The sequence below is a fragment of the Prunus persica genome, chromosome G4 (assembly GCF_000346465.2).
Source record: "Prunus persica cultivar Lovell chromosome G4, Prunus_persica_NCBIv2, whole genome shotgun sequence".
NCBI classification, from domain to species: Eukaryota; Viridiplantae; Streptophyta; class Magnoliopsida; order Rosales; family Rosaceae; genus Prunus; species Prunus persica.
The window spans coordinates 2,509,943-2,528,243 of NC_034012.1; the positions used below are offsets into that span (position 1 = coordinate 2,509,943).

Here is an 18,301-nt window from a genome sequence, read left to right on the forward strand (position 1 = left end):
ATCCTTTAACGTTCTTGCACCAATGTTGTACATGACAATGCGACCAAACAATTGTAGATACAAGACATCCTCATTATTTGGATCAAAAGCTAGCACCAAAACCCTTTTTGTCCTCCCATGGTGCTCATCGTTCCACTTTTTGGTAAGAGGATTTGCCGAGATTAAGTCGAACATGCGAGCTGTGTCTACCAAACACCATTTTGCAGTCTCCTTGACTTGACCATGACCTTTCCAATCCCAATCCCAAACACCATGACCATCGTCTTTCAACTCCCAAACACTCACAGCACCTAGAGTGTGAGCAGGATCATCATGATCTAAATTGGTAGAGGAGAAGACGCACATCCGCAGACACCCTTCTCCTCCTCCTCCACACTCACTTAGGAAGTCAAACCTTCGAGATTCGATTTCAGGCTTATCAATGTAACGAAAGACATATATACTATCACCAAGCTGGTCACGAGGAGAGTAGAGATCCAACCCAATAGTAAAGCCCTCAACATCCCTCCACCAATACAAGCTTCCATTGTGAGCAACCCCGGGATAGGGAGCCAATTTGCTAAAACAAAACCTCCGTGGGTTATTTACAAGTCCTTTGTCCATTGACCTGTCTCAGAAGAAAAGATCTCCAGCTAGAATTCGCTGGAAACCTCCGGAAAGTCCAATTTATCGTCATTTATTCGCACAACCTTGTTGTATGCTATAGGATCACTATATTATTGCACAATTCTTAAAATATAAACAGTAGCAAAATTATGAAATCTGTATGAATGTGCAAATATATAAATTAAGTACAGAAACTGACTTTTATTGAAGATAGAGGCTTGCGTATTTGCAATGTCCTAAAGACAGAATTTAGCCTCTTCTCAGTGCTTGAAGTTCAACAGGCGTCTATCTCCCAGGATTCAACTATCTATAATTCAAGGGTTGGTGTGCCTCTCTCCAATACAGTTGGTAACTTTAAAATAATATGAGCAGTTAGTATCCGTTATACCTGTTCAAATTCAAACAAAAAGATAAGTCTTTCTGGTTTGAATTTAACTTCTGCCAAAGAAATCCGAAAAATAAAAATAATTATTTTATTTTCGGGCTAGGTATATTTCTTTTATTTTCCAGAGACCCAAGGCCCAAGGCCCAAGTCTTGATTATTTAAATATTAATATTAATCAAGCAAGCCAATCATGATAGTCTTTACTACCAAGCCCATCAGCCCACCAATCCTTATTTAATTGATGTTAAGGTTTCATGCTTATAAAGCATATGGAATTTTTTGTTTTCTCCAATGTGGGACATTTGCTTTCAAACTTCCAACATACTCAACATTAATAAGATTATGATTAAGCTGAATATTGACACTCCTCCTACTAGATCTTTCTAGATCTGCTGCTTGCTTTCGATAGTAGGGATCGCATATGAATCCAACCATTACGCACTTGTGGCATCCTCCTGATCCACGTCGAGGTCCACGTCGGGGGGGAGAGGGAGAGCATCCCATTGCTTGGTGTATGGATTGCAGATGTAGTAATCACGTTGATAATACGTGGTTGCACAACACAAAATTAAATCATTATATGCTCCTATCACAACTGGCTCACCTTTATAAGGATCAACAATATCAGCTTGGAAACAAGGGAGGAAACTCAGAGACAACTCATGTTCATGTGGTTGATGATCAGGCTCCGATGACATGGAAAAAAAATTTCCTCTCACATGGTTCATCTTCATCGGGCTGCTCCGATGATGACGTGGAAAGAAATGTACTTCTTCTTCTTGTTGTACGCCTTCTATCCGAGATGGTTATAGCACGTGCACGTGCACGTGCAATGATGTGGTTTTGGTTGCCACTTTGGATTTGGAAATAGTGTCGAAAAAAATAAGGATCAAAGATGAGACTGAACCAACGTTTGGAGACACACATGCATCGAGCCGCACACTTAGGAGGGAGTCGGGAAAGAATTTCTAGCAAAACAAACTCAGGGAGATCATCAAGACTAATATTCATGGTTATGGCTAACTCTTTCGATATTGGTTTTTCGGGTGCTCACCTTTTTGATCTTTTTAATGGAGACTGATGATGATCAGAGGCTTCTCCAATAGGTTTGGATTGGGATATTCTACTGCTCCAACTCCTTTTGGTAGCACCAGGTCTCATCATGGCGCCGATTGATCCGTGTGCAGTTTGACTGACTATTGCAATTTGCAGAGAGGATTTGGGTCTTGAAACATACATAGCTACTTATCCTACTTTTAATCACTATATATATAGGAACACATATATATATATATATATATATATATATTTTATTTTTTTTTTTTGGGGGGTCGAAAATAGGAAAAGATATCTATAAAAATAAAAAAAAGGCAAGCAATCACTAATTATTAATTTATAAATAGGAAAGAAATCCTCATACGAATAGGAATTAATTTATAAAGGAAATATATATATTTTTTTTTTGGGGTCGAAAATAGGAAAAGATATCCATAAAACAAATAGGCAAGCAATCACTAATTATTAATTTATAAATAGGAAAGAAATCCCCATACGAATAAGAATTAATTTATGAAGGAAATATATATATTTATAAGCCCTGCAAATTTGGCAAGTTTTTCAATAAAGAAAATGCTAATCACAATCGCAAACCGTTGATTAAAATGAACCTCATTATCGCAGTTTTTACTGATGCATGCATTGAAGGCTGTATATCGAATTTTTATAAATTAATTGATTACAGACCACACATAAGTAATTTCTGATCGTTGATGAAATGCTAGCCCCTCATGCATCAATGGTCTAAAATCACTTACTCGGGTGAAAGTGACTGACCGTAGCACACCCCATTGACCTTTTCTTTCTTCTTATCAAAGTTCAAACTCAAAGTGTTTATAGTGGGTTACATAATGGGCTGCACAACCCTTCCAGATTGTTTAGTATTTCTTCGGGCTTGTGCTTTAAGAATGGTATTTCTGAGAAATGTTAAACCACAAGGTATGGGCAACCACCCATTGCCCATTACAAAGAAAAGTCCATTGGGCTTAATTGTGGGGTTCATACTTTACATTGAAGGGAATCAAAATTGAAGTTTAAGATTAAGACCTACACTTGCCCTCCACTTTCTTGACTGCTTGTGCTTGATCAGGCAGGCAGGCTGGTGTGTAAGTAGATTTTTATTTATTTATAGGTCACTTTACAGTAAGATGCTAAATAAGTTGAGGATAGATAGAGACGGTGGGAGGACACTATGATGAAACTGAAAATTTTAATGGGGTGGGGATGATTATTACTCCTACATGCTCTCATGAGTACTAGGACTGCAATTGTATGCCCTTTTGGTGAAATGGGCCTCTATATTCATAAAGACTACCAAATTTTCAAGAACAGCTTTTGCTGCTAGAGAACCTGTTGCCCCTATATCTGGTCTCAATTAATTGGGTTAGTTAGTTCATAATATAAATGCACGTGAATGCATTACTTGGATGGATGAGGAAGATGGCAAGAAAACACACTCAGCTTACTTCTGATGAAACGGAATTGAAAGAAAAGAAAGTTTTGGTGAGGTTTTAAATTGTCTTGATTTGGCAGGGGACGACCCATTAGTGTAGTGGTTTGGAGTAATTGCTCTTGAGGCAAGGTTCTGAGTTCAAATCCTAACATCCGTTTTGTGTGTGAGTTTAGTATATTATCGTCTCTCTCAACAAGAAAGGTCCTTCAAAAAATGTCTTGATTTGTAGCTAGCTGTGCTCTTTATTGAATGAATAGGTAATGAAGCTTTAAAACTGGACCAAACTTAACGCTGAAATTACAAGATAGCTTTTGCTCCTAGAGGCCCTTCTACCCTCTATCTGGTCCCAATTAAGTTGGTTGTTTGTATAATATAAATGCTTATTAATAATATACATGCATTGGGTGGATGGTTAAAAAAAACAGAGTTACTCTGTTACTCAAACTTTGATAGTTCAATTCCACAGCATACTGGGATTAATTGGAGACGACAAAACTACAGTTAATATACCTTCTGGCTTCACAAACGACATAGAAATGGAACATTTTGAGGTTAAAGGTTGATGCGCGTTGGCAGCTCAGATCATGACAATCAAATATCAAATCTGGAAGTTGATTTTGTTCTTTTTGCTCCACTTTCTTTTGTGCAATGTACAGTATAAGATGGGCGCAAAGGAAACCCACATAGCTGTAGTTTTGTGTATAACCATCCAAGGAAGGGAAAAAAGAAAAAGTTATTGGTCAAAAAGATAGAGACCCCAGCTTCCCCGCAATTGAAGTTGAATGACATTTTGCTTTTTACCAACTATTTACTCTTGTGGAAAATGCATACAGTGCATGCCGCCTGGTCTGGCCATATTGAAAACTTGAAAGCAACCTTGATCTCAGTCTCCTTCCTTTGTCTTTTACAATATGACTATGAGCCTGCTAGGAGCTAGCCTAGGGCTCAAGGCTTAGGTGAGCGTAGGTGATGACCTTGTTATGAACGAGCCTGAATGAACAAATATGAACTATTTTGCAGAAATAAGACCAACCAACTTTGCAAATTAAAGAGTTAAAATAAGACAAATGCTCTTATAAGCAGAAGCTACCATCATATACACTTTATTGACTGTTTGTTTCAACTCAAGTAGTCCACAAACTTCAGCTTTTTCAAAGCATGAACATTAAGCACTTATGAAAAACCAGAGACAACAGATACATAATTAAATAAACATTACAAAAACCCTTCATAAAATATTCTATTTTTCTTGTGTTTTTAACTCCCACTTGAATATATGATCTGAGGATAAATATATCAAACACAGCAAAGCGGTACTAATCAAAACAAGTCTCAGCTTATGGCACGAACTCTTCTTCACTCTCTTGGAACTGATCCTCGTTCTGGTTCACATTGTTGTTGCCATAGTTACCCCTGTTGTTGTACCAGTGTCTTGAATCCACTACCCTTGAATTTTCATACTGGTTCTGATTGTAGTTGTTCTCGCTCTGAGCGTCATAGTAGTACTTTCCATTCTCCAAAAACCTTGTGTCACTCATGCCCTGCTTCTCAGCATTGTAGTAGTTGTTGCTTTGGTAATTGGTTGGGGTTGTGTAGCTGCTCTGTGTAAGCCTTGCATCACTCAAGCCCTGCTTCTCCCCATTGTAGTTGTTGCGGGTGTTTTGGTAATTGGTTGGGGTTGTGGTTGTGGTGTAGCTGCTCTGTGTGAACCTTGTGTCACTTGGGTTGCTCTCAAAATTGCCATTGTAGTAAAAGTTGTTCTTGTTGGGGCGGTATTGGGTGCTGTAGGTCTCAGGGTACTTGTTGGTGTGCTGCTGCTCTTTCTCTGACTCAGCTGTATATGGCAGGTTGTTGTTGTTGGTGGTGAATTGTGCACCATTGGTGGTGGTGTAGGGTGCACCGGTGGTTGTGGTGGTGTAGGGTGCACCGGTGTTTGTGGTGGTGGGAGGCAGCTGGCCAGACTCATGGCCATAGAGACCATATCCACTTTGGGTCTCTGGAATGAAGGCTGGCTCTTGCTCTTGCCTTTTCACAGGGGTTTCTGTTTTGGGGACCTCTGTCTCCTTCTCATAGTTTTTGTTGTTGTTGACATTGGCCACTTTGCTAAAGAATTGGCTTTCTCTAGCTTGAGCTTGTTGAGAGAAGAGGAGAGATGCAAGGAAGAAGAGGAAAGAGAACAATTTTGCAGCAGAAGCCATAGTGGCAAGTGAACTTGTTGGGAGGCAGCTGCTGTAAACTGAGTGTATGTAGTGGGGGAGAGCTAGTGGTAGTCCGTTCTTTATATAGAGGACCCTTTTTCTTTTCTCACCCAAAATTTTCAACTGATTAGGTGCAAATGGGCTGGAGGATGGGTGATGGTTTGTGGTCCCCAGTGGGGGTAGAACTTCAACAATATTGAGTACCTTTCTTTTCCTTTTTTCCAGTTAATTAGTTTATTTTGTTTTGTTTTTAAAAAAAGATATGCATATACACATTACTTTTTCCCCTTGGATGCACTTCATGCTTTCCATGGAGGAAAACAACATAATTATCTGCCATTTTTCTCTACTAAAAGCCAGCCAGCCAGTCTGCTCATTCTGAACTTGCTTAACATTTAGCTTAGATGACCCATGATTTTTCTTTTCTTCTAAGCAAATCAAAATATGATAAGATAAATTAGAATAAAACCCAGCTAGCAGAATTAACAAGAAATATGGAACTTTAATTGTGGGTGTTGATGGTGTTCCCTAAAGTTGAGGGAAAAAAAATTAAAATAAAGAGGCAGCAACCACAAAGGATAATTTGGAAATTAACTACATGGTGCCAAAGATGAACCAGGACATTGAGGTGGCCGTCTAATTATGCGTGGATTGTGGAGTGGGTGGGGCATGCATATATAATATCATATGGTGCACGCAGCACGCAGCACGCAGCATGTGCCCTCTTTGCTCGGTCAAATTTAAGATACGTATCTAACCTCTACTGAAAAAGAAAGAGTACTCAAGACTGAAACACTCATGTTCTAAGTCCCTGTCATGTTTTAGAGTTGTGCTACCGTCAGTCCCGTTGAGTGCTTGACGCGTTCTCAGCTGTTGATGAGTGCACTGAAAGCCGAAACTTCAACCTTGTTCTGGTTCAGCTCATTTACTGCTTCCCTGCGATTTAAACCAGTATTAGTAATGTCTTCTTCTGTTAGTTGGAATATTTAAGTTGCATAACCAAAACCTAGTAGACGGACAGATAGATAAATACTCGATACCAATCTCATTCGATATAGGGGTCCAATTGGTGAATAGTAGATAGATACTTCACAAAAATCTCATCTGCTAATATGTAGATGCCACTATGATCCCAACTACTGGGTCGGTCCACTACTAAATTATGAAATTTGTCAACAGAGGAGAGAAATAATAAAGATGATATTGAAATTTCCTGTTGGTTAGGATTTGTTAAATTTCCCAACTTCTGTCACATTTAATTTTTCTAAAGGTCATTTTTAAAGGAAAAGAGAGGAAGGTTAAAGAAGCTTCGATGCCTACATGAGCCACTAGCCCCTGTCCTCCCACAAAAGACTCAAAGCATTACTTCTAGTTGCATCATGAAAGCCGAAGCAAGGGAAGAAAGAACAGGTACATGCTATCATTGAAGTTGATTTTGGAAAGCAAAAGCGTGTTAGCACCTTCCTCTGAAAAAGAGCTTAGTCTTAAAGCAGTAAAAAAAAAAAAAAAACCTTTGAAAAAGCAGCCCTTTAGGTTAACTTATAAATCTCACATTATGTAAGTTGTTTTTTTCCTTGTAATTATCTTAAACTAAGTTTGTTTTTTTTGTTATATTGGAAGGAAAAAAATTACTATGGAGTTTCGATCTTGAGTGTCAAGCAGAGAGGGTCACAACCACTGTGATAACTCCACTCGACATTTTAAAACCAAGTTTACTTAAGCCTTGGTGAGATTTTCAACAGTCTCGGTGAGTGGTTAACTTACCCAAACAAAACAACCAACAAAGTGAGACTTTTAAAAAGATAAACAAAACATATAGTAGCCTCCCTCATCTCAAGGCATCCAAGAGGCAAGAGGACCAAGATCCAAATTTCACATCAAGCTTTCATGTGGCATTCCATTTGGTGATTGAAGTTTGCATGTGGCAAGTAAGTCTTCAATGTTTGGTTATAGCAGTTGCAGAATTAAAGCACTTGATTGATAGAAAGGGTGGGGGCCATTGTCCTTTTCTTCTCTCTCCTCAACCTCCTTCCTCAATGGAAAATGGGGTTCACCCACCAACACCCCTCTCTTCCTCACTCAAAGCAATAGACAAAGGAAGATGCTTTTGTCAACGTTTGTGCTTCACAAAGCAGCCAGAGCCTTTTCTTTTTCTTTATATTTCTTTTCATTTTTCTTTTTATTGAATTATGTGAAATTTGTTGCGCGATTAGCGGAAGGAATAGTTTCAGCCTTTCCAATACGTTTTTTCTTCTCTCTTTTTTTCTCTGTCCTTTCCTTTTGTTTCTCTTGCAGACTTTGAGTTTTGAACAAAAATTAGTGGGAGCTCAAAATTAATAATACATTTATCTGTAAAAGACTACTGATTTCAGCTGAAAGCTAGCTAGTATAAAAAGTTATAAACTCATTATTTTATATATAAATATAGATATATATAGAAAAAAGAAGCATTAATAATAAAACATAGATTTCTCAAAGACCCAGATACAAGAAGAGTAAGATAAGATGTTAACAACAGGAACCACTTTTAATTTAAAGAAATGGGTTCCAAAACAGAAGAGAAAGCAACAAGAGATTGGGAACCAAAATAGGAAGCACAGGATTAACATCACCCCCAAGGCGTTTTCTTCTCATCCTCTTCCTAAAATTCTCTCTCCTCTGCTCATCACCCCACTGAGCTTCCTCTATTCCTTTTGCAAGAATCAATGGCGGGGGCAGGTGATAAGGGCATTTGGACCTCCAAGAAGTCTCAGGAAACCCAAATCTGGAGACCCTTTTGAGGAAGAGAGAGAGGCCCCATTGTAGATGGATAGGAGGGAAGGTGGATTTGGTGCAGAGGACTGGTGGGTAGTCCCAGTTTAGGTAGCATGGGATTTGGGTGGAGATGAAGAACTGAGAGTGAAGAGGTGGTGTGGTTGTTGGGTTGATTAGGACATGAGTTAAGGCATGGAGCCTTTGCTCCCATGTCGTGTCTTCCATTTTTTTCTTACTTATCTCTATCCCAAGAATCAAGATGAGGTTGGTTGACTTGAGAGGTGGTAGGCGCTAGGCGGCCGCCTAGGCGGTCCTCCTTATTTTTCCGGAAATATATTTAAAGAGTATAGCCGGGCGGCTATACTCTTAATATGTATATATACATAGAGTTCTTTATTTTATTTTATTTTTTTGGTTTGAAAAGATGTTTTAAAGGTTAAGCTCAATTCTTTTTCTTTTAATTACATAATCTGTTAGATTAGTTAAATTTCTAATAGCACTAGTATTCAAACTTAAGAAAAATATGAAGTTAATACCTTGGTCCTTATTTAGAAAATAAAATTAATAACTACATTGCTGCGAGATGATTTGAATTTTATGAAATGTGGCCAATAAGAAGAAAAGAATTTTATTGATTATAAAATCAGTGGTCTTTTTTCTCTTGGGTTGAAAGTAGAATCAGCGTTCTTCTAAACTGAAGGCATCCTCAAAGAACACGTTACATCCCTTGGTCGTTTTTGTAAAACTCAATAAATTGTAATCGTGCAATTTACAGCTTAAAGTCTTTACTTGAGGCTATAGGTATATAGCCTGTAGTTATTACACTTTGAATTGCAATAGAACTACATATACACAAGTAGTGGTGGCTGTCTCTATAGTACCCTCTCATTGCCACAGGCTCACAGCTCCTTATCTGGAACAGATATGCTATTAGAAAGCTTATTGACCATTGATTCAAATCTGTAAAATGTTGCTACTGGGGTGTGGATGAGGGTGAGCTAGCCATCAGAAGGGAATCTGCATGGTTCAATTCCCCAAGTCTTCTCAGCGTAGTCTCGGATTGTTCTGTCGCTGCTAAATCTCCCCGACCCGGCCGTGCTAAGGATGCTCATCTGAGTCCACTTACTTGGATCCGCAAATGCTTTATCAGCAGCAGCCTGTAGTCATATAGATTCAAATCCCACGCACCATAGTAAAGTTATACAACACCAAACTCAAACTGCATGTATATATGTTTTGGGTTGGGACTGCCAAGTAAACAGAAATAATTACCTGAGCCTCTAAATAGCTTTCAAAATCAGAACCAACCAAATAGAAGTCTTTACCACCGTCCACAGTATCACATAGAGATTCAAAATAGTCTTTAAAGCCGAAATAGCCATCTCGGACCATCCTACACATAATAAATATCACAGCAGAATTAGAACCTGAGGAAACAGTTTGCTCAGAACAACATCACACAATGGTCAAAAACGACATCAAACACATGCCCTCTAAAGAACCTGAAAATTCTAGACTGGTCACCCCAATCACTAACTGGCTAAGTGAGTATGATTGATTGAAGTGACTGTAATTGCATACCTTATAACACGTGCACATTGCAGTGGCATTTTAGGAGATCCTTCCTCACGCAAATTGGGAACTTCATGAATCTTTGCCCCGAACAAAAACTGGAGAAAGCAAGTTCTAAGAGAATTATCTCTGCTATACTACAAACAAGTATATACCAATCTAAAATCTTGAAATAGTCAATACACAGATTCCATCTGGCAAGAAGTTCCAGCAAAAGCAAATTTCAGTTGGTCGACAATACTTGACATCACAATCAGCTAAGCTGAATTCAACTATATTAAGTTGGCTACATAAATCTCACTCGGACTTTCCATTCTCTACGGAAGCTCATGTTATGTTCAGTCACACGCTGTCTATCTTTAGAGAAGGTCAAAGATCAATTCATATCACAGTGGTATGCTTGTATAGTTTTATATAAAATTTACCAGGTTGTCTGCTCCTATTTCTTCAACAATTTCAACTGTAGAGCCATCTTCTGTAGCTAAGAGTAAACATCCATTCATAAGAAATTTCATGCTTCCAGTTCCAGAGGCCTCGTGTCCTGCGGTGCTGCAAAGGAATCATCACAAGTTGAGATATCAAATATGAAAACCGCAATAACATTGAAGTTTGGCCAAGAAACTCCAATAAGTATATGGAAAGATTGTGTTTTTTGGGGTTTCATCAAATTTAGATGCTGCAAAGTTTACAAACCTTATATGCTGTGAAAGGTCAGCCCCAGGTATTACCAATTCAGCAACAGATACATTATAATCAGGAATAAAAACCTGGAATAACAGAGAAATCACATCAAATAGAAGATAATTGTATCCATATGTAGAGTGAAAAACCAGAGATTTTAACTCATGCTAGTTCCTCTCAATATTTGTACAAAACCAGATAGGAAGAATGCATGTAAGGATGCATAATTCTTTCTCTTACCAACTTCAGAAGATCTCCGACATCAGTGTCATTATTTATTTTTTCTGCTACAGCATGACAGAGTTTGATAATCTTCTTGGCAATCTCATAACCGGGAGCAGCTTTTCCTCCAATAATGCAGACACGAGGTACAACCTTACTCCTTTGACTTTTCTCCATGTTCTGCAGCAAAGTGCTCATCTTAACAAGTGGGGGCAAAGAGGAAAGAAAGCTCTTACCAAAAAAGAAAAAACATGAGAAGAAAGCTCCAACTCCACATCATATCTCATTGAAAAATCAACAAATTACTGTCCAACAACTTCTTAAATTACTGTGACAAGAAGACGAAAAAGGTATGCACAATACTGGAGGATGGTGATAGCTCCCTTAAGAAGGTATAAGGTAGTTCTTTGTTAAAAAGTTATAAAATATAGAATGCAAAGTTCTTCACCATATAAAATCAGATTCACCTTGATACAGTCATATCGATGGATAATGCCAAGTATATTAAGCAGCTGTCTTTTGTACTCGTGTATTCGCTTTGTCTGCACATCAAACATTGCATCTAAACTAACCTGCAGTTGAAAGTGATAAATTTCAGTGTAATCTATTAGACATATCTTCTAGACAAAAGAGAAAAGATGAACAGGATAGAAGTTCAAAGAACTTGTGACCAAACCTTCACACCACTCATCGCTTCAATGTACTCAGCGAGCCTCATTTTGTTAACCTTCTTAACCTACCACATGAGCATATATACAATAATATAATACAAACAAAGCCAAAAGCATAATATATTTTTGGTTCCTAAGCAGCTGTACAAATATCAAGCATAGGGAGTACCATCATCCATTCTTGTTGAAGGTCAGGATCGGCTGCATATGCTCGCAAGCCAGTTAGAAGGTCAACATCACGAATCCAAGCTTCTGTTCCAAGCCATTTTGAGATAAGAGCACACAGGCTAGGATTACTCACCACAATCCAGCGGCGCTGAGAAATCAAATGTCAGTACATTATCACATACATGCTTATAAATTGTATACTGCTAAGAATAATGATGAATCCTGATTCATCGATGCATCATAAGAACAACCTTTGAATATGTTATGAGCCATATAATAACAATAATAGTAAAACTATACGCACATGTATGTATGCATGTATATGCACAAATAGAAAACCTCTCAGACCAAGATTACAAATTGTACAGGAATCTATTCTAAGTTCCACAGCATCATGCATCCATTTAAGTGGTCACCAACAGACAGCATCAGAGTCAAACATTAATTAAGACATATTAAAACTGCAGGAGAGGTTGATGCATCCCAATTTACTGCTCAACTGGGGTGGTTTAAAAGCTTAAACTATGTCGAACACTCTGCTTCATAAGCCCTAACACCACAAACTACAAAGGCCATCAGAACCCATCTTTGGAGGTGTGTATCTCACCATTCTTCTTCAACCACATAAACAGATTGAAAAGTCTAATGAAACTAGCAAGTACTTTATGAAAGATGCTATGAACTTTATACCTGGGTAACACCATTTGTCTTGCATTGAAATTTCTGAGGCCACAGCTCATAGAAGTCCTGTGAAAGAGGTGTCAGATGACCTAATTTAAGGTATCATAAGAATTTGGATATCTTCAACTTTGTCATAAGACAAGGGAAAAGACAACGATGCAAGGAACACATAGTACCTTGAATAATTTTGCTTTTAGCAATTCTGAATGTACTTCAGAAACACCATTCACAGTATGGGAGCATACAATCGCCAGGTTTGCCATTCGGATACTCTGTCAAATCAAATGGTAATTAAAGGTCAAATTGCTAAACAAACATTTTCTCATCAAGAAGACCAAAGAATCCTTAATAAACACCTTAAGAATGTACTTTTGAAAGGGGAAAAATAAGCCAAAAACTCATTTAAGTACAAAAGACTGCCTTGCAGAGATTTCCAAATGCCCCGTTTTCTATGCTCTTCTTTTGTTATGTCATCATTTAAGAGAGATTATGCATAGGAGACATAATATGGTTGCAAGAATAAGCACAATGGTGTACGGATTAACTGTAGAGTTTACAAAATACTACAGATAATACCAGATGCCAACCACAATTGTAAGCCCAGAATCATATATCTATCAAGAATACAATCAAATATACCATCAAATACAATATGGTTTTAAACATACCTTCACAGCGCCTTCCTCAATAATTGACATTCGGGATAGCCGATTGTAATCTAAACCAATCCTCTTCTTCAACTCTTCCACAAACTTAAAGTTTATTTCATATATAATCTGGAGCAATAAAAACCTTACCACAATGATTTGAGTGACAAAATAATAATCTCATAAAATAACGGCTATTGAACAGATAATTCTATTATAATTAGTTTATAAGGTTGCTTCAGTATAAAGGAAAGCATAACAATCTGATGGAAATAGAACTCCAGGAGTAAAGATGAACTGATGCACGAATTGATACAAATTTCCAAAAACCTAGCAGACCACTATCTTGATGTAAATTTGTAATATATATGACAATTAAATCAATATTTCTTCATGTCAAAAAAGAGTCTTTAGAATCGCACTTGTAAATGGCGTGGGAGAAGACTGCCCAGTAAATCAACAGGGATTTTCTCCAACCCTTCAGCAATTACTGCGTGTATTGTGAACGAAAAGATTTTGCAAGCAATGTCCCACGCTTTATTCCAACCCAAATGCTCTTTATCAACAAGCACTCTCATGACCTCAGCTATCGCAAGAGATGGGTGAGTATCATTGAGCTGCAGAGCAACCTAATTAAGACGAGGAAAAATGAGCTGAGGAAAAAAGGAAAAACAGAAAAGCAAACCTGAATGACTATCAGAGGAAAGTAATATATATAAAAGTTCATTGTAGCTAAAACAAGCTGCCATATAGGGTAATAACATGGTTTTTTCCCTGGAAATCAACATATGATAAAACGCAGAATATTAAGACTTGGACCTTCTCTGGAAATTCATCAAAGTTACTGTGAGCCTCTTTAAATCTCCGAATTATGTCTTGTATGGATGCTGAGACAAAGAAATATTGTTGCTTCAATCGCAGTTCCTTCCCCTGTAATACAAAATAAAGTGAAAAGGGAAACATACTAAGCAACAAAATGAGAATATACATGAGTCATCCCCATGGAAACCACGTAACTGAGTTCATGACTTTTCTCCAAACTTCTAAGAAGGTACATTTTCTCAGAAACATGCAGATAAAAAAAAAAGAACAATATTGATAAAACCATCTTTCTTTTCTTCAAATAAGTAAACATGATTTACAACATAGTGCTGGAAAAGAAAGAAACTATCATGTACCCAAGACTTCAAAGATGTTTAATGTTTACAAGGTGGATAGAAACGCAGGGAAATAACAGCATGATTATTGTACTCCAAAATCCTAAAGTTTGAGAGTTCAAGCTATCCATACAATTCTTATACAGAATGCTAGATAACAATATGTTGATAAACTGTCCCAGCATCTATAAAAACCTTAATGATAGGCATAATGGAAAATCTTCATCTCATTGAAGTAGCCAGTTTCTGCATGAACATATCATCTTTTGATACAATACAATACATATTCAAAATATATTATAAATAAGAAATAAATAACAGCATTAAGAAGAAACAAGCACACCTGAAACGAACGGTCATCAGGGTACAATACACTACTTATATTTTCTGCTTTCTGTCTACAAACAACAGCATTGATGTAATCTCCAGTATTATAAGCTTCCTGCATGTGCGGATCATTGCATAGAAAAATTAGTCTCACCTAAAATTTTTAGGAGGCAAGAGATGGATTCTATTGAAACATGAACAATTGGAGGAGAGAATACTGTAGCTACTCTTTCATTTAGGATTTCCGTGGGATATTGATTAAAAACGCATTTCTGGAAATGCATAATGTTTAATGGTAGTAAAAAATTACCATATCATGTTGATCACTTGGTTTTCCAGCCCATAAACGGAGAGTAATAGTATTCCTTGTTCCATAACCAGGTATGGGATTATCATAAGCCACAGCTTCTACCTAGCAGTGTGGAGACAAACCACTAAGCTGAAATAACCAATTATATTCATCATGTTTACAAGATGCAATCCATCTTGCATATATGAATTAAACAATATCAAAGGATTTGTAGAACAAATGCAGCCTTAATTAATGGAAAAAGAGTTTATTGTCTTACCACTTCTCCAGGGATCCAAACATTGCATTTTTCTCCATTCAAATTTTCCTCTTCAACGACCCCATAGAACTTATCCATGTTAATAATTAAAAAACAGAAGTTAGCAAAAGGTTTTGAAGTTTTAGGAGATATAATGAATATCAAAACAACCTCAATTATTCAATGAGCACTTTAAAAACAGGAGTAGTACTTGCACACCTTCACTGGATACGTTACATGAACCCGCTCTGTTTCCCAAGGATTTCCAAAGTTCAACCAGAAATCGGGTTGTTCATGTTGGAAGCCATCCAGTATAACCTGGCGGAATAATCCATATTCGTAACGTAGTCCATAACTGCAAATTGAAGATGCAACATCACCAAATTACATCCCATGTAAGAAATTGTTGGCAAAAAACTAGTTCCATAATAAAAACGGTGTGGAGTTTTCATATTGATTAATAAGTTTAGTTCTCAAAGCCATTAAGCATGCACATTATTATAACGCATAATATAAGTGAGGCACATTTGAGTTCTGAGTTCTCTCCAGAGACTGCTTCTATTCTAATTTATAAAGTGTAAAGAATCACGCCTGCCGCATTTTTTTATCAAGTGGGAATAATATGCTATACATTAGGGGTAACCCTCACTTGCCTAGACTTCACTGTCTTGGAGGAGGAAAGAGACCAAAGAGCTAAAAGGGACCGTCATCCTAGTATTAAAGACAAAAATTTGATGGGAGTATAATGAATTAGATTATTATATGCTAACAGAGAGTCAGCATACCCCCATGCAGGATAGTCCAAAGTTGCCATAGAATCCATTTGGCAAGCTGAAAGACGAGCTAGGCCACCATTACCAAGGGCAGCATCTCCTTCCTTGAAACATCAGGAAAACACTTACCATAGCAGAATAAATTGCTAAATTAAGTATATATTCCATGGTGTGCATGGTATATATAAGAGATCATAATGGGGGAATGACATCAGCAAAAGAAAAAGGTGTATACTAACTTGCTCTGCCAAAACTTCAAACTCAAAACCAAGCTGGCTTAAAGCATCTGCATATTGATCCCGGATGCCAAGGTTGATGACACTATTTGACAAGGAACGACCTGACAGCTCAGTAACAAATAGCATTTCAGCGGCAAGCAAGCATTACATCAAGGAAAATATACACAGCACTAAATTGGGAACTCATGGAAAACAAGCAGTCACTTCAGTACAAGATCAAAATGAAACATTATCAATTAGTCTAGAGAGGCTTGAGGTTAACAGACACTAGCATCATCCAAAGTCCATAGATTGTATAAAACAACTCTGATGGAAGTACATAAATACCCATAAGATACTCAAACGAGAGGAAGTATACGCGCTTAGGGTCTTTCCTCTTGAAGTAAAGCTGCGTATCATGCGAACGTTCAATCAACCGGTCTCTTACACTATGCGCCAAGGCCTGCAAAATAATCATAACAAGCGTAAATAAATATGCAAACACTTGATAACTACAATAAAACTCAGGGAACCCAGAATAATGATAAATGACGAAAATAAAGAACATTTCCCGCCAAATTTGAGAACATTCAACTGTGCCCTGTTATGCAAATTTTGGAAACCACAAAATCAAACTATTGAAAAACATAAGCCCAAAGATTACTATAAGAAAACAAAATTACCTGATAAGCTTCAAAATCATCGAAGTTAAAGCGGGACCTGGCAACCGTGTACTCAACGTGACGAAGAATATCCTGCTGCAGACTAATGGAGTCATTTTTCAAAAACCCATCCATTAGCCTGAACATCCTTTCAGCCTTGGCACTATCGGAGCCCAAGCTCATGCCCAAACCCGACCCGGGCCTGCGGACCATCACACCTCTCGTGGTGGGACTGGCGGGACCCATCGAGACCGTACCACCGTCTTCGATGGCGTCCGTCAGGGCCTTCTTGATCCTATCGAGGCTATCCGGGTCGGCGATTTTCGCGCCATGAGAATCGGTGACGAAGAATCTTTTGACGAAGAAGTCGCCTTCGAACTCGACGGTAGCTTTTTCAACGTGGAGGCCGAGGACTTTGAAGACGCCGGTGATGACCTGGAGGAGGCCGATGCGGTTTCGGGCTCGGATCACGAAGAGCGTGCAGGACGGGTCGGATTCGGACTCTGAGTTCTCGACGGTGACAGATGAAGCGGCGGAGGGCAGCTGGCTAGCGGAGGCGCGTATGGGTTTGGCAACATGAGTGCGGCCGTATAGGATCGATGATCGCGATGACCGTGAGAAGCTTCGAGAATGAGAGGGAAATAGAGGGAACAGAAAGGTGGAGGATGAAGATGCGAGCTTAGATTGGTCAGTGATGGTGAAAAGCCTTGAAGATAGCGTCAACATTGTAGAATGCGGGGATTTGGAGGAATCACATTCGCATGTGGAGAAAGACTCTGGTAGGGAGAGCTTCGGGGTTTGGAGGTGGAAGAAGAAGAAGAAGATGGAGCTTTGAGTGCAATCACAGTGAGTCTGTGAGTGACTGACCGTGATAGTAGGGAAAAGGGACTTTCTGGACTTTTCACTTTTGGAGGGGACAGGGTGAGGATACCAAGTGGACAGCCTCATTTTCATACGGTGAGGCTTCGTATTCTTTATCGCCACCTATATTGATTTTTGTTTTTATGTATGTGAATAAAAATGCAATATATTAGGCAATGGAATTCGTCCCTACAGAAAAAAAATATCGAAATTTGGTCCATGTTTACTTTTGAAGGATGGAAGAAGTCATGAATGGGAGAATTTAAATGGAATAATCAAGAGATGAGAATTAGATTAACTACTTTTCTTATGAGTGCGGTCGAAGTTGATTTCATTCTTGATTTTGAGCGTATTTGATTACAGATTGTAGTTGATTTCATTCACTATTTTGAGGGTATTAATTACGAATTTTATTATAAAACTCATATAATTTTTTATTCCTTATACGTTAATAGAGATATAGAAAGTTAAGAATTGAAATCATTCCAATTCACATATGTTAACAAACACGTAGAATTTGAATTATTTCAATACCTATTCATGATCGCAGCACCGCATGTGTCACAATTGCATTGCATCTAATGAGAAGAGCAATGGGGTTGAATGTGGGCGATGAATACGGGCAAAAGAAGGGTCGTCCCATTGGTTTTGGCAAAAGGCA

General features: G+C 38.1%; 3 protein-coding genes across 3 annotated transcripts; all 3 read right to left on the reverse strand.

The window, feature by feature from the left end:
- Window positions 4,554–5,771, reverse strand: LOC18780769 (protein E6). Its single transcript, XM_007213763.2, has one exon. It carries the CDS (start codon window positions 5,696–5,698, stop codon window positions 4,838–4,840), a length of 861 nt encoding a protein of 286 aa, XP_007213825.1. The 5' UTR covers window positions 5,699–5,771; the 3' UTR covers window positions 4,554–4,837.
- Window positions 8,143–8,888, reverse strand: LOC18780561. The gene has a single exon (XM_007214446.2). It carries the CDS (start codon window positions 8,675–8,677, stop codon window positions 8,231–8,233), a length of 447 nt encoding a protein of 148 aa, XP_007214508.1. The 5' UTR covers window positions 8,678–8,888; the 3' UTR covers window positions 8,143–8,230.
- On the reverse strand, window positions 9,143–17,764 carry LOC18781238 (glycogen phosphorylase 1). The gene is made up of 22 exons (XM_007214493.2): window positions 16,801–17,764; window positions 16,466–16,580; window positions 16,139–16,239; window positions 15,912–16,003; window positions 15,346–15,481; window positions 15,148–15,216; window positions 14,889–14,990; window positions 14,595–14,693; window positions 13,914–14,024; window positions 13,517–13,723; window positions 13,116–13,223; window positions 12,624–12,719; window positions 12,457–12,513; window positions 11,768–11,914; window positions 11,604–11,663; window positions 11,395–11,499; window positions 10,946–11,107; window positions 10,718–10,791; window positions 10,450–10,573; window positions 10,034–10,122; window positions 9,725–9,845; window positions 9,143–9,609 (listed from the first exon to the last, which is right to left on the reverse strand). Exons 1-22 carry the CDS (start codon window positions 17,731–17,733, stop codon window positions 9,451–9,453), a joined length of 3,267 nt encoding a protein of 1,088 aa, XP_007214555.2. The 5' UTR covers window positions 17,734–17,764; the 3' UTR covers window positions 9,143–9,450.

What these genes read in the sequence shown, in the direction of transcription:
- LOC18780769 (XM_007213763.2), bottom strand. Translation starts at nt 5,698, where the DNA reads ATGGCTTCTGCTGCAAAATTGTTCTCTTTCCTCTTCTTCCTTGCATCT.
- LOC18780561 (XM_007214446.2), bottom strand. Translation starts at nt 8,677, where the DNA reads ATGGAAGACACGACATGGGAGCAAAGGCTCCATGCCTTAACTCATGTC.
- LOC18781238 (XM_007214493.2), bottom strand. Translation starts at nt 17,733, where the DNA reads ATGAAAATGAGGCTGTCCACTTGGTATCCTCACCCTGTCCCCTCCAAA. An exon ending in AAGCGATGAGTGGTGTGAAG is followed by an intron (nt 11,500 to 11,603) that starts GTTTGGTCACAA and finishes TTTCAACTGCAG; the next exon opens with GTTAGTTTAGATGCAATGTT. An exon ending in GACCTTTCACAGCATATAAG is followed by an intron (nt 10,574 to 10,717) that starts GTTTGTAAACTT and finishes ATTCCTTTGCAG; the next exon opens with CACCGCAGGACACGAGGCCT.